Source organism: Mesoplodon densirostris, chromosome 6 (genome assembly GCF_025265405.1).
Source record: "Mesoplodon densirostris isolate mMesDen1 chromosome 6, mMesDen1 primary haplotype, whole genome shotgun sequence".
Taxonomy (NCBI): Eukaryota; Metazoa; Chordata; class Mammalia; order Artiodactyla; family Ziphiidae; genus Mesoplodon; species Mesoplodon densirostris.
In genome coordinates this window covers 62,173,196-62,191,375 of record NC_082666.1, presented here as the reverse complement: position 1 = coordinate 62,191,375, position 18,180 = coordinate 62,173,196, and the positions used below count along the sequence as shown (strand labels likewise).

The window sequence follows — 18,180 nt, the reverse complement described above, 5'->3', positions numbered from 1 at the left end:
TGGCTTAGTTTCTCCTTCATTCCTGAAGGCTAGTTTTGCAGGGTGTAGAATTCTTGGTTGACTGTTTCGTTTTTTTTCACAACTTTAAATATATCATTGCACTACCTTCTTATCTACGTGGTTACTGGTGAGAAACCATCTTTTTAAAAAATATATGTTTGTTTGTTATTTATTTATTATTTTTGGCTGTGCCGGGTCTTAGTTGTAGCACGCGGACTCTTATTTGCGGCATGTGGACTTCTTAGTCATGGCATGTGGACTTTTTAGTTGTGGCATCCCTGCGGGATCTAGTTCCCTGACCCAGGGATCGAACCTGGGCCCCCTGCCTTCGGAGCGTGGAGTCTTACCCACTGGACCACCAGGGAAGTCCTGAGAAATCATCTTTTAATCTTATTGAGGCACCTGATTTCCTTTAGTTCTTTGTTTATGGTTTCCTTTAGCTAACTGAGTGCGTTTAAGACAGCTGATTTAACATCTTAGACTAGTAATTTCAATGTTTGGGCTTCCTCAATGGTAGTTTCTGTCAAATTCTTTTTTTCTTGTGAATGGGCAATATTTTCCTGTTTCTTTGTGTATTTTATAAGTTTTTGTTGAGAACTAGACAGTCTGAGTGTGTTCTTTACTTGTTGAGAGCTGGACCTCTTTGTGACGTTTCCAAACTGTTTTTCCAATGTGTAGTCCTTGTTGTGTACAGGCATACCGTATTTTATTGCACTTGATTATATACTTCACAGATATTGCGTTTTTTTACAAAGTGAAGGTTTGTGGTAACCCTCCATTGAGCAAGTCTATTGCACCATTTTTCCAACAGCATTTGCTCACTTGATGTCTCTGTCACATTTTGGTAATTCCCACAATATTTCAAACTTTTTCATTATTGTATTTATTTTGGTGATCTATATGATCAGTGAACATTGACATTATTACTACAACTTGTTGAGGCTCAGAAGATAGCATTTTTTAGCAAAAAGTGTTTTAAATTGCGGTCTGTACATTGTTTTTTGGGGCATAATGCTATTATTGCACACTTAACAGAGTACAGTATAGTGTAAATATAACTTATGTGCATTGGGAAACCAAAAAATTCATATGATTCACTTTATTGCAGTATTTGTTACTGTGGTGGTCTGGAGGTGAACCTGTGATATCTCCAAGGTATGCCCGTATGGTCACTGATGTTTCTGATTAATTATCACTTTGGTCAGCCAGTGACCTGACTAAGATTTCCTTAAATGTCTGACTCCACAAAGGGTCCTGTGTCTTTAAATTTTCCAGTAGATGCTGCTGGGGGAAGCCACTGCTGGTAAAACTGAAGGCAAGTATCTGCACCAGGCCCTCAGGACATTGCCAGACCAACCAAAACACACTCTTCCCAGCTCTTGGAGAACAAGATCCCACTGCTTGTCCTGGTGTTGGCCACCTTTTCCAAGACCACAGGCTGCTGTCTCCACATCTGCAACAGGGCTAAATGATGGTAGTTCTTAGCCCATCATAGTTAGTTTACACCCTCTGCTTACCTAGGAAAGATCAGCAGCTTGCTCCTTCATCAGGCACTCACCTGGTTGATACAAGTGTCTGATGAGGTTCCAGAGTGCCAAAATAGTTGATTCCAGTCTCTTTCCATCTTAATGGTTGCTTTGCTGGAGGGACTGATCCCCTAGAGCTTCCTGCTGTGCCATTTTGCACAATGTCACTACCATCTGTTTTTAAAACATCTTTTGCACCTTTACTTCTTAACCAGTCCTCCCTGCTGGCCTCTATTTTATAGTTATTAAGCACATATAAAAGAGAGTGTGATGTATTGATGGATTAAAGATGTGGCAGTGTAGTAAAAAACGGGATTTAGAGTCAAACAGATTTGTATTTGCAATCTAACTCTGATTTACCTTGGGTAAATTGGTGAACCTAAGCTTCATCCGTCAAATCGCTTTTATGATAATGTGAGCGGAGGTATGTAAAAGTGTTAGTAACTGCCAGTATTATACCAACATTAGGTGATACTCCTGTTTTATCATCAGTTGCTAAGCACTTAGTGCCAAATGTCTTATTAGATGCTTTATTATACATTTCCAGCAACCATTCTGTAAAATAAGTATTTTCTGTTTTTTATAGATGATGAAACTAAAGCTTAGAGAGGTTTTTAACAATTTTCTTGAAATGGAATTAGGAGTCAAACCCAGGGCTGACTCAAGCCCTTGTTTATAGCCCTTATTCTACACTGCCTCTGATCTGGGTCACAGTGTCTGATTTTAATGTCTTATTAACTTGTTTTCCTTCTTCAGGAGTCACATGCCATAGGAAAAAAGCCTGAAAATCCAGCAGACATGATTAAAGAAGGAGAGCTTATCCTATCTGTGAATATCTTGTACCCTGTTATATTTCATAAGGTCAGTAGTAAAACCTTTTGGATTCACAGATAATATGAGTGACTTTTGTCAGAGAATTTAATTATTTGAAGTTTAATTATTGGAACCTTATTTGAACCAAAATAAATGCAAGCATATGCTGTCTCATATGACATTCTGTCTATATTCTTGGGTTCTTTTTTGTATAAGGAATATGGTAAATAAGGTCAGATTTCAAATTATCTGAGTAATAGGATTACAGTTACAGTGTTAGAATGTATACCTGATTTCTGTATTAGTAGCAACTGGAAGTGTATGTAAATCCACAATGATTCTGAAAATATGAATTCTTAAGGATTGATTTTTGAAGAAAAACTGGTGAAGGAAGGGGGTGGGTTTTTTTTTCACTGATTCAAAATTTGGGGAATGTTATTGAACTAGCTAAAGACAGCTCTTCTTAGATGAAAATGCAGAAAGTTAACAGGTCAGGGGTATCCAGGAATTTCTTAGGAGTCTCTAATAAAGAGAACTCTATCCCAGCCCAGAGTGTATATATTCTTTTTTTTTTATACAACTTTATTGGAGTATAATTGCTTCACAATGGTGTATTAGTTTCTGCTTTATAACGAAGTGAATCAGTTATACATATACATCTGTTCACATATCCCCAGAGTGTATATATTCTTGATTCTCCAAATACATGTATCATAAACTTTGATAAAGTTTCATTGAAATATTACTCTACATAAATTGCACTTGTGAATGAATAGACTTTTATGAATTATCTGGGAAATAGTACTAATTACCTTGTTTGATTAAGATCTCAAATTATCAATCAAAACAAAGCAAAACAAAACCAATAAAACCAAACCTCTGCATTTATAACATGCAGGTAGTGTATAGATTGCTTGACTTCAGTGAGGTAACTTCCAGGAAAATTTAAAAGACAGTGAAGTTATATTCCAAAGGCTCTTCATGTTAATGTCACTTTAGTAGCATCTTGATTATAAAATTTAGCTTAAACTAAAAAATTTTTATTGCCAGGTGTATTAGTCCATTCTGGCTGCTATAACAAAATAGCACAGACTGGGTACCTTATAAGCAACAGAAACTTGTTTCTCACAGTTCTAGAGGCTGGAAGTCTAAGATCAGCATGCCGGCATCTGGTGAGGGTCTTCTGGGTTACATACTTCTTTCTTATAAGGGCACTAATCCCATTCATGAGGGTTCCACCCTCATGACCTAATCACCTTCAAAGGCCCCACCTCCTAACACCATCACATTGGGTCTTCCAATGTGTGAATTGTGGACAAACATGAGCAGTCAGACCACAGCACCAAGTATCTCAATTGTACTCATAGGATTTTAATTTATGGAGGTGACTGAGTGACAGCACTAGAGGCCAGTGCCATTGAAATATTTTTATTGTTTACATTTCCTGAGGGGAAAGAGTATGCCACACCATGCAGGGCCACAGGGGGAAGCACCAGTATCAGTCAGGAGGCAAGGGAAAAGCATAGGCCACAGCCTTTATTGGGTTTCCATGGGAAAGACATGGCAGGGCAGAGTAAAAGTTTAGGGTTCGCTATCTTAAATAATTCCAGTGGCCTCTGGGCTATCAGGCTGTCCCTAGTTTCTGGTACCTGGCTCTGGATTGACTTAGGACAGCGGAAATATTGGCTTGGTATATGAGAGTTAGATAAAAGAGACGGTTTTAGAGTATGGGCTCTGGATCACAGGGAAGATGTAAACAACTTTGGCGATTAGTTTGGATCTATAATTAATCGATGCCGAGTAGACAAATGCAGAATCTAAGAAAACACAGGACACCATATTATGGGAATAACTTAAAGTAAGAAAACTAGTAACTTAATTTAGATCTGGTCATGACAGGATTTATAGTTTAATTGCTTTGTCTCTAAGTGAACACTGATTTATTTACTATCTGACTTGTAGCACAAAGAACACAAACCATACCAGACGATGCTGGTATTGGGCAGTCAAAAGCTCACGGAACTGAGGGATTCAATTTGCTGTGTCAGTGACCTCCAGATTGGTGGGGAATTCAGCAACAGTCCTGACCAAGCCCCTGAACACATCAGCAAGGTAAGGTGATTTTTTTTTCTAACACTCATAAAACAAGAGGAAATAATAATAATAAGCTAAGGAAATAGTGATTTTAGGTGAACAGGCTCATAAATATTCTGGTAAATGCTTTCTTCTTCTATGCCATTGCATCAAGCTTATCTCTTCCTTTCTATTTTTTTAAAAAATTTATTTATTGATTGATTGAGTTTTGGCTGTGTTGGGTCTTCATTGCTACGCGCAGGCTTTCTCCAGTTACGGCGAGCGGGCGCCACTCTTCATTGCAGTGTGCGGGCTTCTGATTGTGGTGGCTTCTCTTTTGTTGCTTTGCACGGTCTCTAGGCGCACGGACTTCAGTAGTTGTGGCACGTGGGCTCAGTAGTTGTGGCTCGCGGGCTCTAGAGTGCAGGCTCAGTAGTTCTGCTGCATGGGCTTATTTGCTCTGTGGCATGTGGGATCTTCCTGGACCAGGGCTCGAACCTGTGTCCCCTGCATTGGCAGGAGGATTCTTAACCACTGCGTCACCAGGGAAGTCCCTCTTCCCTTCTTTTTGTCATCAAGACCTTTTTAAAGATGAGGCTATATTCAGTTTTGATTTCTTCATTTCCCATTTATTTCTCAACCATTTTCTGTACAGTCTTCTTTCTAAGGTCACCCGCCACCTAATTGTCTAACCAATAGGTCTCTATTCCATGTTCATACACTTTGACCTCACTGTAGCATTGGAGTTTGCTGTTCACTCTCTTCTCTTTCAGACTCTGAGTTTGTCTGTCATAACTGCCCCCAGCAAAGCGTTGGAGTCCACCCGAGAACATCAGTGCCCATAGAAGAACCTGTTAGTTCAAGGATCGAAGCAAACAGGGATGTAATATCTGGTGATGGTCCTTGCTGGTGTTTCCCAGGGTGCTGCTCTCAAAAGGACAGAGAAACCCTGCATACTCATTGGATCAGGATAGAAAGGACCCAAGTGGCAGACTGGCCACCTACAGTTTCCAGAAGGGATTGCTTACTCAATAACAGTAGGGCCTTGATCCTTCTGGATTACATCATAGAGCAAGCTTGACCTAATTCTGTTACCTGGTACAACTCTGGCAGAGGACCTCAGATTTACTGGCATACTTAAGAGGGGCAGCATCTCCTGTAGATCACTAAGATGTTTAGAACAACTAGAATGGAGATAAGAGTTTGGACAAGAACCATCACAAATCTCTTCTTTTTGCTCATTCCTTTATCACCAGCCGTATAGATGTTATTATAACTTAGGTTTCATCTTAGTTCTTATTCTAAATTGATCTTCTGGGCTTTCCCCGCGGTTTTCATGGTTTTAAGTATACTCCAATCTTTGTAAATCTCTTTCTCTCTTGGTCCATTATTTGTAAGCGTCACTGGGCATTCTCACTTAGCCTCAGTGCTGCCCAGCATTTTTACCACCTCTCTATAGTCGATAATACACTCTGCCACTTTTCAAGGTAACTGTTTTATTCCTTCTGAAACTGCCAACATCCTTTCCTTGTGGCTTACCTTCAGCTGAAAACCTTGCTGTTAATTTCACTGAGAAAATAAGTTATCAGAAAAGAATTTTCCATTATCTTTTACCCACATTTACCCATTTGCCCATGCATTCTGCCTTCGCACCTGTTACAATGGATGGGCTAAACCTGCTGCTATCAAAAGCCAATCTAGGTGTCTACTGGATTCCATCTGCCATTGCATAACCAAGGACTTTGTTCTTGTATTTATCCCCTCTCTTCCCTGCATCATCATTTTTTCCATTCTGTTGGCTGTCCCATCAGTACACAAGTGGGCTGTAATATCTCCCATCTCTCATTCTAAACCTCTTCTTGACCCTGTATCTTCCTCTAGCTACCATCTCATCTTTCTGCTTTCTTCTCAGTAAACTGTCTCAAGAGTTAATGAGTTAATAATAAGAATTAATAATAGTACCTCAATTCATTGTTTCTCTTTTTCTCCCCCCACTTTGTCTTACACTCACTTTTATTCATCACCACTCCACCAAAATCACTTTACTGATGCCACCATAGACTTAGTTCTCATCTTATTTGACCTCTCATCAGCACATGACCCAATTGAATATTCCTTCTTACTTGAAACACTTTCTTCACTTGGCTTTTAAGATGTTACACCCACCGGGACTTCCCTGGTGGCACAGTGATTAAGAATCTGCCTGCCAATGCAGGGGACACGGCTTCAACCCCTGGTCTGGGAAGATCCCACATTCCGCGGAGCACCTAAACCCGTGTGCCACAACTACTGAAGCCTGCGCTCTAGGGCCCGTGGGCCACAACTACTGAGCCCGTGTGCCACAACTACTGAAGCCCACGGACTTAGAGCCCATGCTCCGCGACAAGAGAAGCCGCTGCAATGAGAAGGCTGCGCACCGCAACGAAGGGTAGCCCCCACTCGCCACAACTAGAGAAAGCCTGTGTGCAGCAAGGAAGACCCAGTGCAGCCAAAAATAAATAAATTTATTTATTAAAAAAAAAAAATGTTACACCCACCTAATTTTCTTCCTATCTGACTTTTAATTCTTCTGCTGGATGCTTCTCATCCTCCTGACTTGTAAATGTTACTAAGCCCTTTGAATCAATCCTCAGACCTCTCCTCTGTGTATACTCCCTAGGTGATCTCATCCAGATTCCTAGCCCAGATTTTTATCTCCAATCCCAACATCTTCTCTGAACTCCAGACTTATTTTTTCCAACTGCCTCCTTGACAATTACTGAATGTCTCATAGCCATTTCAAACTTAATTTGTTCAAAAACAGACTCTAGTTCTCTCTTCTTCCTCAAATCTGTACTTTCCCCAGTGTTCCCATATCAGTAAATATACTCATTCTACACCTGGTTACTTAGCTAAAAACCTTGGAATCATCTTTGTTTCCTTTTCATCCCACATTGAAGGCATCAGCAAGTGCTTTGGCTCTACTTTCAAATTATATTTAGGATCTGCCCATGTCTCTGCTCCTTCACAGGTACCAGGCTGGTTAAATCACCATCATCTCTTGCCTGGACTTTTGCAGTAGCCTAGTGACTGTTCCTCCTGCCCCTTTCCACACTTCTGTTTATCCTTTATACCAGCCAGATGATACTGTAAAGTATCAGATCCCATTGCTTTTCAGCTTGAAGGTCTATAGTGGCTCTCTTATATCTAGAATAAAATACAAAGTCCTTACTGTGGTCCATTATCTGGTCCTGTCTGCCTCCCAACTTCATATCCTAACACCCTCTTTGTCACTTGTTGCCTTCAAACAACCTGCCATTCTTGCTCTTTCTCATGTATGCTAAGCAGGGTCCTGCTCAGAGCCTTTGTATCTTATGTTCCCTCACCCTAGAGTGTTCTTCACCAGGTATTCAGATGGCTCACTCCCTCATTTCTTCTTCTTTTAGATGTTGCCTCGACAGAGAGGTCTTTCCCTATATTAGTATTCTCTTCCCCTGACATGCTAATAACACTCATCACTACCTAACATCATGTTATATATTTGTCTGTCTTCCTTCCCTTGAATCATGAGGGCAGGGACTGTGTTTTGTTCAGTGATGTATTCCTGTGATGATATGTGACACAGAGGAAGTGCCCAAGTCTTTGCTGAATAAATGAACCCACATACCTCAAGCTCAGTTAGTCTTAAACTCATTATTCTACCATCTCCCTTTTTCTTCAGATGAAACTCTCCCTGTCCGTTGCTGTTTATCCTGCCATAATAGCTCCAGGCTCTTTTTTTCCACTGCCGTATGCTTTAGTTTGGGCCCTCAGCATCTTCTCCTGGAACTATTACAGAGACCTCTTAACTGGTTTCCCCACCTTTAGACTGTCCCATACCTGCCACTCAAGATGTCTTTCAAAAACAAATCGAACACCAGGAGTGAACTGTAAAGTAAGCTGTGGACTTTGGGTGATTATGATGTGTCAGTTTAGGTTCCTCCTTGGTAGCAAATGTACCACTCTGGTGAGTGGTGTTGATAATGGGCAGGCTGTGCGTGTGGGGGGGCAGGGGATGTGTGGGAGGCCTCTGTACCTCCCTATTTTATGATAAACGTAAAACTGCTCTAAAAGAATAAATCCGTTCTTTTTGAAAACTTTAAAAAATTGATCCTGTCATTCTCCAATCTAAAAGTCTCAGTGGTTCTCTGTTGCCTGTGGTCCAAGCTCCTTAGGCTGACATATAAGGCCTTTTGTAATGGTGATTCTCAAGTTAACTTTCTATATTGTTCACCCCCTGCTTTTACACCTTATCTTTCAGCCACAGTGAATTTATCTGGCTCAAGCGTACCATACTTTTTTATGCCTCTGAGTTGAACGTGGGTGGGAAGCCCTTTCCCTCGCTTATTATTTGAGATGCTTCTTGACTGTCCTCTGTTTGCCACTCTGGTCCCATTTCGTTTGTCCATTATAGTGCTTTATAATAATATGCTGATACTATTTGATATGTTTGTCTGCCCCACAAGGCTGGCTGTATTCCAGTCTTTTGGGTGACTGGCATGGAGACCAGCATAGTTTTTTTTTTTTGCGGTATGCGGGCCTCTCACTGTTGTGGCCTCCCCCATTGCGGAGCACAGGCTCCGGACGCGCAGGCTCCGGACGCGCAGGCTCAGCGGCCATGGCTCACGGGCCCAGCCGCTCCGCGGCATATGGGATCCTCCCAGACCGGGGCACGAACCCGTATCCCCTGCATCGGCAGGCGGACTCTCAACCACTTGCGCCACCAGGGAGGCCCCCAGCATAGTTTTTGAGTTATATTGAAAGTGGTTTTAAGATCTTTGGGTTCTTCAGGTTTGCCAGCTTGGTGCTTTTGAAGGTAAACATTAAAGAGAAACAAGTGGAATCTCAAGGCTCTATGCACACCAGGAAATAGAAGATTTATCTTTTCTTTTAAGGGAGAAGCAGTCTTCTGCAAAGTTTCTCTACCCTGTGGGGGAAAAAAGAATAACAAGGTGTAGCTATAAGTTTATAAGATCAATTTAAGAAGAAAAATCTGAATTCACCCTCCTTATTCTGACCATGTCATGACTGCTCACAGCGGTGAGTCAGATCTAGGAATCAGTCTTAGCTCCAGGAATCCTGGAGAGTGTTTTTAATAGACTTGTTTAGTTTATTGTGTTTGTACATCAGTGCTGATGCCTTCAGCAGCTTTCTAAGCAGGGGACTAAATGACCCATAGTCCTATTTATACATCTGCTGTTTCATTGTTTCTGCCTCTTCCATGTATTAAAATAATATCCTCTGATTATTTAGCACTTATCGTGTGCCAGTTGTATAGTACACTAGTTGATAGTACAGTATCTTTGGAAAGAATTATCACCATTTTACGGGTAAGAAAAAGATGGGTCAAAGCATCGTCATGAGTTACCCGTGTTCAGTAAGCAGTGGTAGAGACTGGATTCAGACCATTGCCAGCTTGCCTTCAAAGCCCCACGATCTTTCTTTGCCATGTTGGTACTATGCCTGGCTTCAGACATCTTTCCCTACCCTTTTATTTATTTGGTGAGCAAGCACTGAGTGAAAACTTGAGCTGTGCTGTGATTAGCGGCAAGATTCTAGTACATGGGCTTTGTGGAATCTTTGTCTGTTCAGGGACCTGTTTCATTTGCCTCCTTGTTCTAAGCTATGTTTTACAAAGGTGAACTCACAGTTGTTTGGCCTGTGGAAAGATTTTTATTTCAATGATTGGCATTTGTATTTTACAGTGTTTTTTTTTTTAAAGTTTTGCCTTGGAAAATTTTAAACATACACATGAAAAAGAGAATAGTATAAGGAGGCCTTATGTACCCATTACAGTTCTCAGCATTTTGCCAGAATTATTTCTTCTGTTTACCCCATGCCATTGTTACACCTAACAAACTGAAAATAGGTCCTTAAGTTATAATGGTTTTTTTGACGGAGATATTTGGCATGTATTTCACTGGTGATCATGGAACAAATTAGTGACTTGCAGCTCTTGTAGCTGAGGAAATGAGAATCTTATTTCCAGCCAATAAACAAGATTTGAACAAAATACTTTCTTTGATGAATTTGGTGTGTGAGAGGACTAGGAGAATTGGGCCAGTGTATTTAAATCTCTTTTTAAAGCCATGTCTAAAATAATGTTTTGCTAATGTTTGTTTTAGACTATAGTAGTTCAAGAATGAAGTACATTGTTAAAATATATGTATAAAATCAGTGTCAGTATTTTCTGCTCAGGTTTGTTTTTGTTTGTTTGTTTTTAATAGTCCATCAGGTTTTAATGTCTGATCCATCAATCTTTTTAACATAGCTCAGATTAGTCAATCTCTTTTTGTCAATAGTCTCTTAAGGGTCTTACTTACAGGAACTCTGAGAAAATACTTTACACACATATTATTGTTACTTATTATAAGTAAAGCCTGGGTATAGGAAAAATGGTAACATAAATGTAAGTTGTAAAAATTTTCTTACCCAGCCTTCTCTGACACTTCTTTCCCCCATTACTATTTTCCTCATAGCAAATCTTAGGAATGTAGCTGAGCTTCTAACGCAGCTGACTTGAATGATAGCAAGAGAGTACATGATTATTAGATGCTTAAAATGACATATAGATAATGACTTTGTTCAAATGATCATACTAGTTATCCATAGTTACTTTGTTTATAAATTTGAAATAGTAACAGGTAGACCTTTAGATTACATTAGATTAATAACAGAAGTAACTTCTTATACTTCTTATAGTTTTTCCATGTCAGTTGGTTATTTCCCTCCCTTGCAACTTGGTCAGCTAAACTAGCTGACAAATAGGGAAACTAGTTAGTTGAGGATCTCTGGTTACCATTGAAAATGAAAATTAACTGATAGTGAGATTACTCACATCTTCTTTTCTAGCCATTTATATAATGAAAAGATTTTTGTTCTTTTAGAGTCCCCCTTCTAATTAATAATTACACCAAAGGTTTTAAACTGCCTGAATCACTTAAGATAAAGTTCTATATGAACATATTTTTATATACACTAAACTTTCTTTGTTTTGTTTCCAAAATAAGGCAATAGTGATTCTTTCAGAATCTTTATTTTGGACCCTAGCTTACCTCTTTGAAGGTTTAGAAGTATAGTAAGTGGTGTATTTTGTGTTACAGCAGCCAGGCATGGCATTATAGTACGTTATATCCTTTTATCTCTGCAACCACATGGGAAGAACGTATTGGCTTTACTCAGATTTTACACGGGGAAACAGAGGGTCAGGAGATTCAGTTGAGTAGTCTGAGAAGAAATAGCCTAGCCAGTCTTAGAAGGGTGTCTGACGCCAGTGCCAGGTGATGTGTAAATGGGGGAATGAAGAAAAATAAGAAAGAAAAATAGAAGCTTCGAAGAAGGAGAGAAATTAGGCTATCTTAGGGTGATATTATTTTAATGCCTGAAACTTATATATCTTTTATAGTTCATAAACTGCTTTTGATTCTCACCACAATCCTATAAGATAGCATGGCAGGTACTGTACAGGTGAGGAAACTGAGGTCTAAGGAGTAAGTGTAGGAAAAAGACATAGGTCTTCTGACTCTCACCCAGGGGTCTAATTCTAAGCAAATGGTGAAGGGCGAGTCTAACAGAGTGCTTCTCAGCGCTGGTTGCACATCTGAATCTCCTGAGGGGGTTGGGAAAATATTGGTGCCTGAGCCCACATCATCAGAGATTCTCACTTAGTGGATCTGAGGTGAGACTTGGTCTGTGGTATTTTTATGATTCGGTTATAAGGTCAGGATTAAGAGACCACCCCTCTGATGGAAAGTCTGGTAGTCTGAAAGTTGAAACCTGAGGGTTCTATGGTACTTTGGGCAAGATTGCTTGAATAAGAATAGATATTCACATTCTGCCTGCCTAAGAGTTACTGAAAATATAAAGGGGGAATTTTTATAGAAGCCCATTGAAAATACAAGAAAGGACAGAACAACATAGCTCCATGATCACTGTCATTAACACTGGGGAAACATCAAAGGTAGCTCCATGATCATTGTCATTAACACTGGGGAAACATCAAAGGTGTCTCCATGATCATTGTCATTAACACTGGGGAAACATCAAAGATGTGGCTTTGTTTAAGTTTTTAGTTCTGGTATCCAAAATCACTGTCACTGCCGTGTATCATATGTAATAAAATAATATTAAAGTTTATTTTATTTCTAATTGGGTTCCTTTCATGAATCTCAGGACAGTATACAAATTTAAATCAAACCTAGTGATTAAAACTACAAAAGGATAAAATTGTAAATAGCAGCAAGGATTATGCCTTTATATCTTTATCCCTGGTAACCAACATAATACTTCCCACATAGGAGGTTCCTGTTAAATAATAAATTAATGAACTGAACATATTCTGTGAAGTTGCATGACATTATTGTAAAACATATTAGCGTGATTTTATGACACACAAATGTGGAATTAATACTTTGTTAATACCATCTGTTTTCTTTCAGGACCTATATAAATCAGCCTTCTTTTATTTTGAAGGAATATTTTACAATGATAAAAGATACCCTGAATGCAGAGATTTGAGCAGGTATATCTTTCCAAAAATCCTAAAGTCTTTCCTGTTTCTCGTTGTCAAAATAGGGTTATCACCACAAATTCTATTATTGGTCTCTTAAGAATCTTTGCCAAGGAATTATTTTGTTAGATTGTTTTTTGTTTGTTTTTGGGTTAAAAAGTATCTCATAAAATATTTTAAAAATATTTTCAAAGTTATCTGGTTGGCCTATGTTATAGTAAGTTAATCAAATTTTTACCCCAAGAAGAAAATTTTCTTACCAAAGACATACATAGACCATTTCAAGATCTTTGCCAGCTATCTAGAATTATTTTTTAAATGTATTATCTGCTGTTTCAGAAATTATAGTAAATCTTGTGTTGAGCCTTAGATACATCTGAAAAAAAGATTAAATCCCACTTAAACACTTTATTAATCTCTGTTCTTCATGTTTAGGTGATAGTAAATTAATCTTTCACTATTTTTTCTGCTTGTCCAGTGTATACTGTTTGGAGTGGTTATGTGTATGTAAGGTTGCTTATGTACATAACATGAAAAATCTATGTCTGACATCATGTTATCCACATAAAAGTATTACCATACTTTTATTATTGGTATCCTGGCAAGTAGAGTATATATGTATATTTTTTCTGAGTGTTTATGTAAACTCTCATTATAGCCATTTGTATCTATATTCTAATGCAGCAGTTCTCAGACTTGGTCTCCGCACTCCTTTATACTGTAAATAATTGACTCCAAAGAGCTTTTGTTTATGTGGGTTATAACTGTAAATAGTCACTGTATTAGAAATTGAAACTAAGAAATATTTTAAAATATTAACTAATATAAATAGTCCAGTTACAGTTACCATTAATAACAATTTTGTGAAAAATAACTTTTCCAGAACAAAATAAAATAGTGAGAAGAGTGACGTTGTTATACATTTTCCGTTCAATCTGAAGTGATAACACACATCACATAGCCTCCAGAAAACTGGTGTTTATGAGAGAATCAGAATTGAAAAGAGTTTTAAGATTACCATAAAGGTAATTTTGACCTCACAAACCTCTGTGGGAGTCTCAGGACCTTACTTTGAGAACTGCTGCGCTAATGGATACAGAAAAATTCAGAGTTCCTTCCTACTTGCAACATGTATCAACCACTCTGGTTTTCATTTCAAGTTGGTAGCTGTCCAGTTAATTTGGTGAGCTGGCTTTTGTGAAATATGCAGTTGCAAACCGCTTGGAGCAGTGATACATCCTTGCCGTTTTCCTCCTCAGAACCATCATTGAGTGGTCAGAGTCCCATGATAGAGGCTATGGAAAGTTTCAGACTGCTAAGATGGAAGATTTCACCTTCAATGACTTGTGTATTAAACTGGGTTTTCCTTACTTATACTGTCACCAGGGAGACTGTGAACACGTTGTTGTCATTACTGACATAAGGTAAGTGGTAGAACTCAGAACATTTTGTTATTTGTCCTGTTTTCCTTTTCTTTATTTCACAGTATAAAAGCACAGGTAGTTTTGTTTGTTTGAAGTAAGAGGAATAAAAGTAATCATCAATGCAGCTTCATTCAGGAGCAGCAAAAATAACTGCTTGCTGTGCAGTGACCAACTCTGCATCCATTTGCATCTTCTATTGTTTGTCTTTTGGAAAATCTGTAATAATTACTTTAGTGATTAACCAGTGTGAGCCATTTGAAATGGTAGAATATGCCAAAAATCAAGAAAAATAACTGAAGCTTCTCCTTTGCCCGAGGATAGTGTATGAGTTCTATGAGTCTCCATGGGCCCCTTCCTCCATTAAAAAATATTAAAAATTATATTTTATGACAGTGCTGGTATAAAGACAAACAATACAAGCTGGATTTTTATTATTAAAAAAAAGAAATACTTTACTGTTTATTAAAGGGTTAAAAATCTGTAAATAAAAGTAAGTATCTTTGTATATTGGACAGCTATTATTCAGGTAATAGTCATCCACTTTGTATATCAGATAGGCCCTTTGCTTTGCAAATCTGCAGCTATATTTCTAGGTTTCTTCTCTTTTTTGCCAAAATTTGAAGGAGGTAAAAGGGAACTGGGGGAAGAGAAGAGTAATTCTAATATTTGACAAATATGAAGGCTTAATGCTTTGATAAAGATTTAGAGTGGTCAGGAATGAAATAGTCTAAAATGAGATTTAGGGATTAGTTATAAATTTTGTATAGCTGGTACCTCTAATGAATAAGGCTATTCATTTCCTTATTTAGGAAATCTCAATTTATGAAGGACCACTATATAGGAATAAACCCTCCTCTGTCCTTGGTTTGATTTCTTCTGAGAGACGATTCAGATTTTTTTATGGAGCAATGATATACTCATTCTGATGGTTTTAGAAAGTCCCTGCTTCCACTTTTTTGGGGTTTTAGTGACTGGTCTCTAAAAATTTACCTCCCATGCCCTCATTCTCAGGAAGCTACCAGAAGTACTTTACACAAAGAGTAAACCTTGAAAAGGGAAAACATGGGATGCAAAGCAGAGTAGATAAGACATAAAAGGAACTCTCAGGATGATGGCTGTAGAACAGACCTAGAGAACAGCTTAGTCCAGAGATTGGAGCAGGACAGGGGACAAAGGAAGCATGTCCTGAGACTGCTAGACCTCCCCTTGGTGTGTAGCCCATTTGGAAAGCATGTTTACTATTCTGTCAGCAAATAGGGAACTGAATTAGTGACAGGTACACTGAAACCTTAGCAAATGCAAACATGAGAGAATTAGTAGCTAGAAGACAAAAGTGTTGCACAGTAAAATGAACCTATAGTCAATTCTGTGGTTTAGGGGGATGTTTAATTCATTTGTCATAATTTAAACATTAAATATATATTTAACCAAAGTTTCGTAGTTCTGCAGAGGGATGTTGAGGAGCTAAATTAAAAAGAGGCAGTTAGGGCTTCCCTGGTGGCGCAGTGGTTGAGAGTCCGCCTGCCGATGCAGGGGACACGGGTTCGTGCCCCGGTCCAGGAAGATCCCACATGCCGCGGAGCAGCTGGACCCGTGAGCCATGGCCACTGGGCCTGCGTGTCCAGAGCCTGTGCTCCGCAATGGGAGAAAGAGGCAGTTAAAAGAATGGAAAACAGTTGCCTCTAGGGAAGAATTAATGAAGCAAGAGCCAGGAGAGCTCATAAACCTCAGATTTATATGACTTAAAATTATATAGGTTTACTTCTTTGATAAAGTGTTCTTTAAGTTTTTATAAAATGTTCTGCTTGCTCCTCACTCAAATGAGAGGGACTGTGCCTCAGTATAAGCATAAGATGGAAGACAGTCGACTTTTTTCTGGTGATCTGAGTTTCCTTACATTTCTTACAGTGTAGGCATATTGCTGTAGTGTCATTCCTTAAATTCAAGGCAACTTGGAAAAACAATTTACACTTGTTAAGCATTTGCACTGTAGGACTTTCCTAAGGAGTTTTTTAATGTAACTGACTGCAAGTAATTTTTATCTTACAGGAGGATTAATCATTCAGTGCCATTCCATAGTTTAATAGTTGGTAAACTATTAAAAGTTTATTAATCATTTTCTGATGGTGAAGTTAATGTATTGCTACCCTTTCTTTTTTTTTTTTTTTTTTTTTGCGGTACACGGGCCTCTCACTGTTGTGGCCTCTCCCGTTGCGGAGCACAGGCTCTGGACGTGCAGGCTCAGCGGCCATGGCTCACGGAGCTAGCCGCTTCGCGGCATGTGGGATCGTTCCCAACTGGGGCACAAACCCGTGTCCCCTGCATCGGCAGGTGAACTCCCAACCACTGCGCCACCAGGGAAGCCCTGCTACCCTTTCTTACTAAAAAAAAAAAAGAAAAATCAAATTTTATAATTATCAGGGGTCTTTAAAATACTGTTGTGCATTCCATTCATTTTTCAGATGAAGAATCTGGGGTCCAGCATGGTTAATGGATTTATCCAAACCCACTAAGCTGATTAGTGGCATAGTGAGAACTGACTCCCACTTAAAATTTCTGAATTCTGACACCTAAAACTGAAGTCCTACCAATTCACATTATAACAGAAGCCAGATTTGGATTTTTTTTTTTTTTTTTTTTGCTGTACGCGGGCCTCTCACTGCTGTGGCCTCTCCCGTTGCGGAGCACAGGCTCCGGACACACAGGCTCCGCGGCCATGGATCGCGGGCCAAGCCGCTCCGCGGCATGTGGGATCTTCCGGGATCGGGGCACGAACCCGTGTCCCCTGCATCGGCAGGCGGACTCTCAACCACTGCGCCACCAGGGAAGCCCCCAGATTTGGATTTTAATGAGAGCTCTTTTAATAAAAAAAAAGAGCCATGTTTGTAACACAAAACCACTTAATCTAGGTAAAATAGCACTGAGTACACTTGCTCTGTGTACTACGTGTTGAGCAAAGCAAGAATTCTCTGAAGGAATACATTCAAGAAATGCTGCCTACAGTATATCCCTCTTAAGAGTCATAGTGCACATGGCCATAAAGGGATTTGGGAAGTTTCACATGAAAGAAAACATTGTTTAATCCCAAATGCTCTTTTGGAGAAAGTGTTTTGTGGAACACAATAAATTGAAAAATATACCTACTGTGTTGTTAATTTTGAGGTAAGGATATATTTCATTACGGATCACAAAAATTTGCACTACAATATCATCATTTATTTTTTCATGTACAAAAGGCTTGTGCATCATAATGACTGCCTGGATAGGACGCTCTATCCCCTTCTTATCAAGAAGCATTGGCTCTGGACCAGAAAATGTTTTGTTTGTAAAATGTACACAGCTAGGTAAGTGATTCTGTTTTTTTCCTTGAAAAGTATTGGTTTTTAATAGTCAAGTACTTTGGATTTTTGATATTTCAGTTTATTTTCTGTTTTGAATTGAGGATTTACACTCCAGAATATAAATAATATAAAGGGTTTTATCTAGTAGGAAAGCAGTACAAACAGTAGTACAAATCAGTTTAGTAGGTTAGAGCCATGTTTTAGACAATAAGGAATTATGTATAATGGAAGTCTAGGGATTAGGTCAAACTTTAGTTTGGTTGATAATTTACGCTGGATGATGTATGTCATCAGGGAGCCATATTCTTTCTGCCTCTTGTTAGCAGTTTAAAAAATTGGCTTCATTCACGGCTTCTCGATGATAAAAATAACACTGCATCTCATTTTTAATGAGGTCAAAATACGGTTTCATAAAATTTTGTGGTTTTGCATGTTTAGATTTTTTTAAACTGTGGCTCAGAGTCAAAAGCCATTTA

The 18,180-nt window shown here is 38.9% G+C and overlaps 1 protein-coding gene across 1 annotated transcript in view; it reads left to right on the top strand.

Moving 5' to 3' along the window:
* Positions 1-18,180, top strand: part of SNAPC3 (small nuclear RNA activating complex polypeptide 3) — a 38,458-nt gene that overhangs the window by 15,942 nt on the left and 4,336 nt on the right. The window contains exons 4-8 of the mRNA XM_060102108.1: positions 2,283-2,387; positions 4,302-4,451; positions 12,869-12,951; positions 14,199-14,363; positions 17,600-17,707. Coding sequence (XP_059958091.1) covers positions 2,283-2,387; positions 4,302-4,451; positions 12,869-12,951; positions 14,199-14,363; positions 17,600-17,707 — 611 coding nt within the window. The remainder of the gene's footprint in view (positions 1-2,282; positions 2,388-4,301; positions 4,452-12,868; positions 12,952-14,198; positions 14,364-17,599; positions 17,708-18,180) is intronic.